At 36.7% G+C, this 12,688-nt stretch overlaps 1 protein-coding gene across 4 annotated transcripts in view; it reads left to right on the forward strand.

Moving 5' to 3' along the window:
- Positions 1-3,398: 3,398 nt before the first annotated feature.
- The window catches only part of RBMS3 (RNA binding motif single stranded interacting protein 3), a 466,009-nt gene continuing 456,719 nt past the window's right edge, over positions 3,399-12,688 (forward strand). For all 4 annotated transcript variants that reach the window (XM_075212374.1, XM_075212376.1, XM_075212375.1 and 1 more), the window contains exon 1: positions 3,399-4,025. In XM_075212374.1, the coding sequence (XP_075068475.1) occupies positions 3,951-4,025 (75 nt within the window). In that variant the 5' untranslated portion in view covers positions 3,399-3,950. The remainder of the gene's footprint in view (positions 4,026-12,688) is intronic.

Genomic DNA, 12,688 nt, shown 5'->3' on the forward strand with positions numbered 1-12,688 from the left:
ACATTTTGTGGCAGTGCAGTCATTCACAGGAATGCCCATATTGGCAAAAGCGAAACATCACTTCAAAGTACTGCTTATAGATACCTTTGGTCCACTCGCTTAGTTCATTAATATTTTTATTTTGTTTCTTCTAAAATGAAGCCTAATCTATGGGGTCTATTTATCAATAGGGGAAAACCTTAAAACTCTCACTTTCGCTGGATTTGTCCTATGTATCAAAGTTCCCTGGCTTAAGAAGACTTTCGCCGGTTATCACTAAGGGCATCTGGTGTACCTTCCTTTCCCATTCAACGCACTGGGAACTCTTTTATCATGGACAGCGGTAGTACAAGTACTGCTCTCCTATGTTTGCTAATGTCATAATATGTTATTATTATTATTTCTATTTTTCCTATTATATTTTACATTATTGTTATGGAATCTGGAGATGGAAACCCAAGTCCATGCCGAGTCACACATGTGCAGAAGTGTCCCAAAACCTGGAATCCCCATCGGGAATGATTCCCGGAAAGTTTGCTTCTTGGTCTGACCAGGGGGTGATCAAGAGCAGGGTGAGAAAGGCTGCACTTTTTCTACCCTACAAAAAAATGTAATCTACCTCCAGCTGAAGTTTGGCCGTAGCTGCAGGTCAGACACTTCCTTCTTGATAAAGAGCCCTAAAATCAGGACTGTCCCGTCAAGGTATAGAAATCTTTCAAGAGTGAAATAGATATTGTTATGATTGTATCATTTCTGGATAAACTATTTATTTTTAGTTGGTTGTTGTTGCCTGTATTTGTTGATATTTATCTTCTGGAATATTGCAACAAGTGCAATATTAAAAATATTTTTAATATTGCACTTATTATTAAAAAAGTTAGAAGGTTTTTAGTATAAATCACATATTTTAAATTTGCATTTATAATGTGCTTGAAATCTGTGAGACTACACTACAACAGTATATTAGTGCGGCTATTCACATGCAGCTCAGAATGCCCTACTAAGGTCTGGCTAGTTCCTTTCATCACTAGAGGAATAATTTGAAAAAGAAAAGAATATAAATATTTCCCTGCAGTGCTTATTATATTATCTGTTATTGTTGCCATTATCAGCTGACTCTCATTGACAGACACAATTTAAAACATTTTCCCTACTGTTATATAACATTACTTGTTTGCTCAGCATTTTGGATGTATTCAGAGACAGCAGCACAGTGCTACTTCTCATGCTATCTATTTGAGTTACTGCTATCAGTATATGTTCTTTATCCTGTAAGAATGGATACACACTACAGTGTTTTCAGCCTATCAAACAATAAAAGACTGTTCGGTCCAATATTGCATTAGTGTGTACACTTCAACGATGAACGATTATTGTTCCAAAGCACATTGTACCGTTTCATTTGATTTTTAAACTAGACCAAAAATGTCATTCAATGATAGAACGATGCTGTTCCAATTCTGCAGTGTGTGGACTGGCAGGGTCCATAGATCTCTATTGAGTGTACAGAGTCACAACCTTTTTATCTGATGGTTATGACAGATGAAGAGCACAGATCTGAAGATAAAACGTGTATGGTGTGTACACATGAATCGGCAAGCTGATCCAGTGGCGGTGATCGAGGCAATCGCCCCCTCAGCAGCACAAGCCTATCTATAAATTGCATCCAAGACGCCGATCAAAATGGGGAAGGGGCTGGGGAAATCATGGGTGGGACCAACCAAACAGAATGAAGGAGGGCCATGATTATGCTAAATCCCCCTCCCTAAAAATAAAGTCTAGGAACCTTATTTAGATTTGTACGCAAAGTCCGTTTTAGGCGCATCCAACTAAAAAATACTATCACGCATGTGCAGAAAGCACCAAATCCGCCTGTATCTTGGACACAATTAACACTTGCGACAGCTTGCGACTCACTATGAGAGAATGGGAGGAACGCAGAATTGTGAAGGCGTGACCATGTAAATGAATCCTAGTCGCAGTGAGGCGCAGACGCAACACACGTCAAAAAAGGGCTAAAGCTGTGCGGCAGGAATTAGGTGGCGCAAGCGGATAGCTAGCTGCAGGAACTGCTCGCAGCTTGGTAGGGTATTAGGAATGGGACGCAACTGGGGTTGCTTGCCACTCGTAATAACCTACCAAGCTGCAGCACACTCCCACTCCTACACTTCTTAAACGGACTTTGCGTCTGACTCTAAATGAGGTCCTAGGTCTGCCCCCGTGCTGATTGGGCCATTTTTTTTTCCATTTACCATTCCATTGGTAAAATCGTTAAAGAAGTTGCATTGGGAGCAATTTTCTGTGGTGTGTACCCACATTAGAATAGATAATCCCACATAAATATTTCTCAAGTTCTCTGTACAGGATGCCTATAGTCAAGTACATATTACATCTTCTCCTATTCTTAATACTGTAAACACTTTCCAGATTCTGAATATATTGACAATAACCTATAATATATAACCTAACCCTTCTCTGGTAAAGTCTAATATGATTTGTCTTTGACAAACTTTTCATTACTGATAAGGACAAATTTTAATCTTCTTTGCAGTACAGACAATGGAGACAAGTTTATGCATTTGTTATTCGATTTGCTCTCCCAATAGCTGATGCATGTACCTTTCTTCCTCCTCCTTGTATGACCTTTCTTTTTGTCCTTGCATACTTATATCTGAATACGTTTAATCCATACATTTTAGATAGAATGTTAAGAACACCACACAGCAGTCACATAAACTAATGAACTGTATTATGATCTTGACTTTCATTTGCATTGCCCCCTACATTTACCTTTGCTGACAATTGTGTACCTAAAGAGCTTACAGACTTCCAGGGTACATTGTAAGCTACTTATTTCAGTCAAATGATAATATAATAGAACAGCTGGGAAAATATTAGACGTTGGAGTTCAGCAATAGTGAACTATTGGTATAATGGCATCTCATCAATGAAACTGTACTTGAACTTGTCATTGAGCAGTTAACAAAATATTTTGGGGGTTTAAACTACACATTGTTTTTTCCATTCAAATTTTAGGTCTGGGGGAAGGGGGAATTAGCATCTATAACTTTTCTGTATAAAGCCTTTGTCTGGTAAACATTTTCTTCTTCAGGTGAATGGTTTTATTATGCCCTCCACTCTTTTGAAAATACGTTGCTACCATGAGGCTTGCTTTGACGTGCTACAACAGTAACACAGCAATACACAAATACATGTGAGGCTGCTCTCAGATAGCCAGTAGAGGGAAGCTTGTACTTTTGCTTGCAGCAGAGCTGAGGCAGGCTATTTCTTCTTAGAGGAAACACTGCAGCCTTCTGGACTGCGTCTGCCTCTCGAGGGAGAGGCTCAGTGTTGTTCCACCCACAGGCTGGAAGGAGGGGGTTTGAATGAAAGACAAGACAAGCCCTAAACACCATGTCACACCGTAAGGGAGACAGCAGCAACTAGGCTGGAAGGTTTTTTTTTTTCTTTCTTAATTCCTTCCTTTCTTTTTTCTTTTTTTTTTCCACCAAGTAGGGGGAGGAGAGAGAAAATTGAGACAGAGAGAGAGACTGAGAGTAAGAAAGGAAGAGAGCAAGCCGGTCTGCAGGAATTCTGAGTTACAGCATACAGCTTTCCTGGCTCTTATCACGGGACTTTATTTTCACCATAGACTGGATTTTACTATAAAAAAAACTGATTTTATAAATAAGGAGAAAACATTTAATAAAAGGATAATATCAGAGGGTGAAAGAAGGACAAGAAACATTCTTTGCCTGATTTTTTTTTTATAGCTCTATATTTTTAGGAATAGATGTTTTTGCCTTGTCGGTTTGGAATTAGTGATTGGTGAAACAAACACAAAAGGCAAAAGAACTCCTGAAACAACATCACTGCTGTCAGGAATAGTGGTTTCTGTGTCGGAAGAAGGGCCTGGGGCATTACACCCTTGTCAACGAGTTTTCTGCATCAGATATAACGATTCCAGCTACATGGGCAAACGTTTGGAACAGCAACCAATGTACCCTCAGTACACTTACTACTATCCTCATTATCTCCAAACCAAGGTAGGAGACTGCAGCGCAGAATATCTCCTCCAGTGGTGCCTGTGTTATGTGATTATGCACTCAGTGGATGATGGATAGGTGACTGTTGTGAATGACAGTTTGCCTTTTTTTCAGTTTGGTATCACCCAGAGCAGAGCTTATACAGTCATAACAGGGACACGAGAGAAGCAGGAAGGTCAAGCAATGTGGATCTGTCCCCCCATCCCCTCTTATTCTTTTCCTATTTCTTCCCTATACCTATGTTTTCATTTAATCCTTTGTTGTCTGTCACAGGGATTAATTCTGTCGTCTATATTAGTGTAGAGCTCTGTTTTGTCGGCAGCGTGTAATTCTCTTGACATAAGATGCAGATTGGCTTGGACAATAAAATGTATACTCTTGGATGTAAATACAGTCTCAGTGGCACTTTAGTGAGATCTGTACAATCTGGGCAACTGAAAGCATTAACCAGCTGCAGGGGAATTCTGTGCTGATCAACTTTATATGGAAAATGCACACAAGTGAGAGAGCCAAAACAATCTGATTTGTTGTGTTGCAAGTTTGGGATTTTCTAACTGTTTATGGCAGAGCAAACATATACACAAGTGTAGGAGTGGGAGGATGGAGAATGCAGCACTTTAACTGGCTATCAATAAATAATATTGTTTTTTAACAAAGTCCTTTGGTGAGTAGGGTTGATCTGTAGGTAGAGCACAGTTCCAAAAGTCAGAGGTCAAGGCACAACAATGACCTGATGGGTAATCTGTATACGTTTGGTAACAATTAGGCTTCAATTAACATAGATGCTCAGGTTTTTGTTACATCTCCGTAAATCTGCTTAGTCAGATGTTCTATGTTAAATACTATATTGTACTAAACATTGTGTGTTGTAGAAATAACTTTACTGGCTAGACTGTCACCGAGGTCTCTCCTGTTCTATTGCTTGCAATGTCAAGGTCAATTTCATATGTATTCGTACATGTTAAGACACCTTTCAGAGCAGGAGATACATTTCTTTGTCTTGCTAATGGAGATAACAGTTCTTTGTCACTTGTAGAAATGACGGAAATGGGCAATAACACAGATATTGTTTTCTGGTAGACTTATTACAAAGAGCATGCTGTGTGTATTAAGAGATTTTTAATGGAATGTAAGGACAGTATATATATATGTAAAATATGTATATATATATATATATATATATATATATATATGTATATATATATGTATATATATATTAGATATTTTAGTTACAGCCTTTATCTTTATAATCCACAGCAACACAATTCTTGTTTTAAACATAAAGAATATGTAGTAGTGTTCAAAATACCACAAGTCACTACAGACAAGCAGCATCTGTATCTTGTTACTTTTACATGCTTTCAGTTTCTAGGGCATTTGGTTTCAGTCATCAGCATGCTACAGAGTGAGCCGAAAATCTGTATAGGAGAACCCCAAGTAAATGCATGTCAGTCTTGTCCTGTGCTGGATAATCAACTAGCACACGCTTTTATATGCTGACATGCTTCGGTGAGCAACAATTACTCAGCAACGTAGACCCAGACACAATACCCATTAATTAATTATTGCCGTAGCTTTCCAGTAGGATCTCCAGATGTTTTGTGCCACACACAACACAAATTGAAAAAATGTGTTGTTTTTCTGACCATTGGAAGTTAAGCTTTATAAGGTGAGACCTGAAGTATACAAAGTGGGCAAAGTTCAATTATAGTGTACCTGTTGCCTGTACATAGGGGAGGCAGCCATTTTGTGGGTGGAACCAATATTCAGCCTGTCAGTTCACTAGGAACTAGTGACATCACTGAGGCTTGCAACACTTGTGCCTTGTGTTTAAATGATGTCACTAATTCCTAGTGAATTGTTAGGCTGCATCTAATGATTATTAGTTTAGCCGGCAAAATGGCTGCCTCCATGTTGACTAGGGGACAGGTACACTTTAAACATGAATTATTGTAGGAAAAAAACCTCTACTTTTGCTTAACTGTCATTATTTATTCAGCAACAGACCTGAAAGATGACCCAACATTTCATTGACCGATATGAGGCGGTGGCCAGCATTTATCCATAATGCTTGATTTTTCAAAAGATACTGTACTTTACTAATGTGAATTATTAATGATCACCATTAAGGGCTATGTCGTATTATATAACGTCTTTGTTTCCATTGTGAGCTTATAATTGATATAACCTGTACAGAAAATACATAATTGTGGAATATCATATACCCATTAAAAAAACTTCCTTTACAGAAACTGAAGGGACCTTTACTGTGCATCCAGCTGTATGCCAAAATACAGTCTGGTTATGATGTTCTTACTGTATATAATGAGCCAAAGGAAAGCACCCATTATCAGTGTAATAGATACTGTTCAGAACTGGATCTGAATGAATGAAAGAAAGAATTGTTGCTTGAGGAATGAGATTTGTACGTTATTTTAGGAATGCTTCAGTTTTGTCCTTTATGTTCCATGAATGAAATCACATTTATTGTAAAGCTTCCCTGTTAACATATTAAGAAATTAACACTTTCATCCCTCATGTTTCTAGGCAGATCTACCCAACGCTTATCTGTAAATATCATTTCATGAGCAGTTATTATTATTATTTATTATTATTATTTTGGTTTTAATGCATGGCTTTTATGTTTTAATGTGTTGTTATTGTCATTTAAATATTTGTTCATCATCTACTTTAGTATTTTTTATAACAGTCAGGCAGTAAGGGAGATATTATGTCCTGCATATATTATGCATGTAAAATAACATCCATTAATATATATCTATAATAATAATGCTGGAAAAAAAACAGAGCTAAACACTTTGATATGAATATTGATCTTTCCATCTGGTTTCTGGAAATTTGTATATTATTCTCTTCTGCTAATGAAGGTAGATAACAGCCCCAGAGAATTGTGAGCAGGATAATCATGTGCAGAGAAATTAGGTTCAGTAATTGTCAATGACCTGAATGAAGCAGTCTCACCAGGAAACCACGTCAACTGAGATCATAGTGAATGTTATATATCTTTTCCCTATGGGTTTATGAGATATTCTTCCTATGGTATACTGTATTATCTACATCTGATGTGATAAAGTGCACTTTCAATTATCAATATTAATTGGCAACTTGAAACTGTGTCTAACAGACATTCACGTGGAATCTCTGTACTACTTCAAAACGGAGACTGAACAAAAAGCTTGTATGTTATAGGATCTGTCCTTTTTCCCTCCCATTTGTCCTCTGCAAGTCTGCACCAATTTGTAATATCAGCTCTGGCCATGCGTCCTCACTCATGCTGACTGAGTGCAGATTTTCCAGACACATCCCTGCTTAGTAGGTTTGCTGCATTTTCCACGTTTGACCATCTGGACATACAGAAGGCCTTGTGGAATGATTTCCAATATGCAGAAGAGGCTGGTATAGCTTTTTTAAAAATATATATTAAAACCACTATACTCTAAAGTATAAAAACAATATTATATCAGTCGCGAAACCACAAGAGAGTGCCAATCTCAAAAGGTATACCAATAAATCTAAAAGTGGAATGCACCACAGTATAAAATAATAAAATATAAAAATATAAAAAATACCCTTAGGTGGTGGACCGTGTGTGATATCAGTTTATTCTATGTTCTCCAAAGATATACAATTTAAATAAAAGATAAGTGAACAGTATAATAATAAAATAATATATATATATATATAGACCTAACAAACAGATCATATAAAGACAGTGTCTGGCCAGTACACTTATAAATAGTGGACTCATATGTTGAGTATAGCTGTCTAGCATATGTTGAGTATAGCTTCTCTAGCTGGTGGCGTTCAGGCTGTGTTTGATGTCTGATGTGAGCTAATAGTCAGGTGTAAGGAGTAATTCATCAACCACACATTGGTTTCAATCCACAATTCCAACCATCTGCAGCCTGGGCATGTGCCAATAGCATGATAAGGCTAGTGTCTTATAAGTACTGCTATAAATATATAACATTGTAATTTGTGCACTGGAATGTTGGTTGGATCCTTACATGATAAAAATTATTAATAATAATAATAATAATAATAATAATGTTAACTATTCAAAAGTCAAACCTGTCATTGAAAAATGAAAAATACTGTTGATTACTATACAAGTAATACACTTTTTATTCCATATCTCATTTTAAAAATGTGATTTTGTGTTACGGTAATGTTTCAAAGTCATTTGATTTATTTCTACTCACTTGCATTCAGATGAGCAGAAGCTGTGCTTGATCAGTTATATTAAACATGACAGATCTTCCGTTTTGTGTTAATTGTTGTTAATTTTTCTTTGATTGCATTATCTTTTATCACAGAGTGAACAGAACCTCATATTGTTGACAGTTCTAGGAGAAGCGAGTTTGTCATTTTTAAGTGTTTGCCTTTCCAGTATCCCAGACATTATGTAACCAGATACATACGTTTGTAAATAAAGTAAACTACAACCCAGCCTTTGGAAAATATGTTACAGAAAACATTACACGAGTAAACAGGACCTGATTTAAAATAACAAATGTTTTTAGTGGGAGCCGAGAGATTTAACTATACATGCTTTCAAGGCAGATAAGAGAGTAAAACGCATAGGTTCATTTCAGGTCACGTTGGAAATGGCCTGGACACAGTTGGCTTTACACAGATATGATTTCACACAGCACTTTTCGTCTTTATGAGTACGTTTGGCAAGAACAGCTCTTTCAGTCACGAACATGCCAGTACTGAGGCTTCCAGGAAGTCAACTCTCTCTCTCTTTTTTCTTAAAAGTTCAGAATTCCTTCTAATGTGTTGTTTTGAAAATGCCTTTAATGGCGGAAATTTATACAAGTAGAAACCGTTGATATTTATCCAGAATCTGATTCCAAGGCTGTGCTGAAATTCTGTTTTCTAAGAGTGTTCAAGGCACAGCTGTATGCAATTAAACAGTGTAATATTAAAAGCATGTGTATAAGAGATCTATTATGACAGAATTGTTCCATATAAAACGGCTGCTTATGGGAAGAACAGAGCAGTATTGAGTTCTTATTGATTCATACATTGTTGTGTTCTGTGTGTGATCTTTTGGGGATATGTTTTTCAAGTCCGTTTACACACTGCGTTGAGTAGGAGGAAACAACTGTGCAATCTCTGTTCACAGAAAGCACACGGAACAGTTCACGCTTTACGCCATGGTGCTCTCTCTATAAAGAAATAACAAAACACTCATTATACATTTTTATGTTTGTAATAAATAGTCTTATCTTTATGGTTCCAAAAAACGGTTCAGCTTGAGTCCAATTTATACCCAGCAATATGATATCTCGGTTACTCTCTTGGCTTCCATTGAACTTGTTTTATTTTCAGATACCTTTACATAGACAACAATAGCACAAGAGCTGTCAGGGGGTGTAGATCAATGGGATTATTTTTAATACAGGTCACAGCTGCTGTCACTGCAAGAATGGGCACATTTACCTTCATCCCAACAACTGTTACAGTAACGGTTTCATTGTCCTGCCTTACAAAAAGTAAAAACAAAAGCACAAAAGTTAATGTACAAAAACCTTGGAAAAAAAGCTATGGAACAAGGCATAAAGACACATGCAGTCCTATTGCCAGGTATAGGATGGGGAAGGGATTTTCTTCTGCCTCAGGTGGGGGGTTTGTTTTGCCTTCCTCTGGATAAACATAGCTAGAATTTAGAAAAGGGTGAACTTGACGAACTCTTGTCTTTTTTTCAACTTTGCTAGCTATGTAACTATTGGGTCAAATTCAAATTAGGTCTTCAGATTGTGAGTGATTTGTCCTGGGTCCAGTATGTAATTTGTCAATCGTTAGCTTTTCTTTGTACTAACATCTTCTTATCATCATCATCATCACCATTTATTTATATAGCGCCACTGATTCTGAAGCGCTGTACAGAGAACTCACTCACATCAGTCCCTGCCCCATTGGGGCTTACAGTCTAAATTCTCTAACACATACAGACTAGGGTAAATTTGTTAGCAGCCAATTAACCTACCTATTTTTGGCTGTCCACTTATTTTTATTTAACTGTAATTTCTCAGCCTCATCCCTCTACCATACACTTTGTACGCATGGCCTGCTGGGACTTGTAGTTCACAACAGATGCGATGCAACGTATTGCCACACTACATACATTGCTATCATTTTGATGCAATTAAGTAATTTCTTATGTAAAACTATGTTTTCTATAGTTTACGAGGATGTAGAGTGAAAATGTCCATTCAAAATAACATATAAGATTAACTAACTGGCAGACTGTTTAACTAAACTATCCATTGAAGCAACTGTAAGTATAGTTATTTGCAATCTTCCTTGGAATATGGCCGTGGCCGGATTATTATTGTATTTGCTGCAGTTGAAAGTGAAAAGCTGTGGGATTTAAATCTATGCCTAATATTCTGTGAAATACTTATGTTTGTTTTGAAGGGAGGAAAAAAAGCCTCAGTAATAGCATCACTCATTTAACACATATTTCAGTTATTTTAGTCAATTAGGAATTAACAGCTTTTAAAATACATTCCGGAGTCATGTCATCTTACATCATAATAATACCATGACAAGTGAGGCATTACATTACAACTGTGAGAACAGTCACAATGGAAACCATCTTAAATGGACCTTATAAATATTAGTATTATTAATGATCTATGTGATTGGGGAGATAATAGAATATATTAATGGCCATATTTGGTGAGAGTACAAAACTATATATATATATATATATATATATATATATATATATGTATATCACTTATATATTGGACAGTACTTATATATGGGTCTGCCCAGTGGTTATCAATGCTACCTCACAGCACTGGGGTGGTTAGTTTGATTCCTAACCAGGGCCCCCTCTGTGTGGAGTTTGTCTGCTCTACCTGTGGTTGAGTAGATTTCCTCCGGGTGCTCCAGCTTCCTCCCACACTGCAAAGATATACATGATAGGTTAATTGGCAACTGACTAAAAATGAACGCTAGTGCTTGTGTGTGTGGTTTGGAATTTAGACTTTAAGCTCGGATGGGGCAGGGACTGCTGTGGACTATTTCTATGTATTCTATGTACAGCACAGTGTTATATGGTGAAGCTATATAAATAAACAATAATAATAATAATAAAATTCAGCATTAGAGTAAATAGGTTCTTAACCAGTGGTGCTTGTATCCCAAGGGGTACCTCCAAAGGCTTCAATTCTGTCTGTTAAATATAGGAATTTAATAAGGGAATAATTAATACATACACAAGTAATCAGACGGGCATTTTTTAAAATATTTAAATGCATAAGAAGTAGATTGGTATAAATTTAGACGCATATTCAGTGGTACTTTGAATACATTATCACACATTAGGATAGTATATTAGTATACATAACACACATTTTAGGTACTTGGTGAACACTTGCTATCACATAAAGGTACATAGTAAAAAAAGTTTATCAAAAGCAGTTTGAGACAATCTGATGTTCTTTTGAAAAGTGCTCAAAACTGATAGAAAAAAAATACAAAATGTCTTTGAAGTTCTATAGCATAATTCCATATCTGATATGCATCTAATTGGTTTGAAAAATGCAAAAAAGCATTTGCTGTCCTTTTATAGATTACATAAAGCAGGGAACACAGCTCTTAGTATGCAAATAGCTGGATATGCTTCCTTATTTGACAGAGTTGAATTAGGAATGAGCCCGAGGTTCATTTTTTCCAACCACCTTGTCTTTTTAATAACAATAGATGGCAATGAAATCTGGTCTTCATGTGACACCATGCACAGTCAGGAACTCCTCTTTTAGCTACAGTGTAAATTGTGAATGAACTAAGCTTAAGGGAAGAAGAAAGATGTCTTGCATATATACATATCTGTAGCTGCAGGAAACATCTCAGAACCAGCTAGTTTTTATGTTTTATCTGTGGCCAACAAATAAACATTAGAATACCTGCAGTTAAGATACCAGATATGTAACAGTCATCATTATTTGTTCTGTTGAGAATATAGTATGTATAGTATGGTATTTGTCATTTGGAGGAATGAAAGGTGTTAATTTCTACACCCCAGCACCACTTATAAAACAGTAAGAAGTTATCACATTTCAAAAGTAGCTCAAGCACACAATGTAAAATAAATAAAAAAATATAAAAGTATTTGTCATGTGCAAGCTAATTTTTAGGCATAAATCTGCAAATATATGTTTGTGAATTACTTCCTAGAAATAGTGGGACATGGTTCTCTTAGAAGCTGTTAGATCAATGGGTTTTGTGTATGTTAAACTACCCAGAGGGGGCTGGTAGATAAGGGTAGCACCTCATACCATTTATGGCAGGACGCAAATGTGAAAGCCTTTGAGGATATCTCTTGCAAGACAATGAAATCGAACACATGTTTGGGAGGTCCCAGACGGGCCGACTGCAGAGACTGGGTTGTATGTTAATGACAGATTCAAGCTGAATAGGGTCACAGGAAAATATCATCTAATTTTCTCCAATATCATACGTACCAGAGGCATGTGTGGTATGCAGATGAAGGGAAACTCATGACCTTTTGTGTGGAGGTAAAATCATGTTTGTAAACCATACTTTTGAAAAGTTAGGACGGTGTAAAGAAAACTTGACTTAAAGGTATTCCAACAGCAGAGTCATAAAACCCTAATTTGCAT

The sequence above is a fragment of the Mixophyes fleayi genome, chromosome 5 (genome assembly GCF_038048845.1).
Source record: "Mixophyes fleayi isolate aMixFle1 chromosome 5, aMixFle1.hap1, whole genome shotgun sequence".
NCBI lineage: Eukaryota > Metazoa > Chordata > Amphibia > Anura > Limnodynastidae > Mixophyes > Mixophyes fleayi.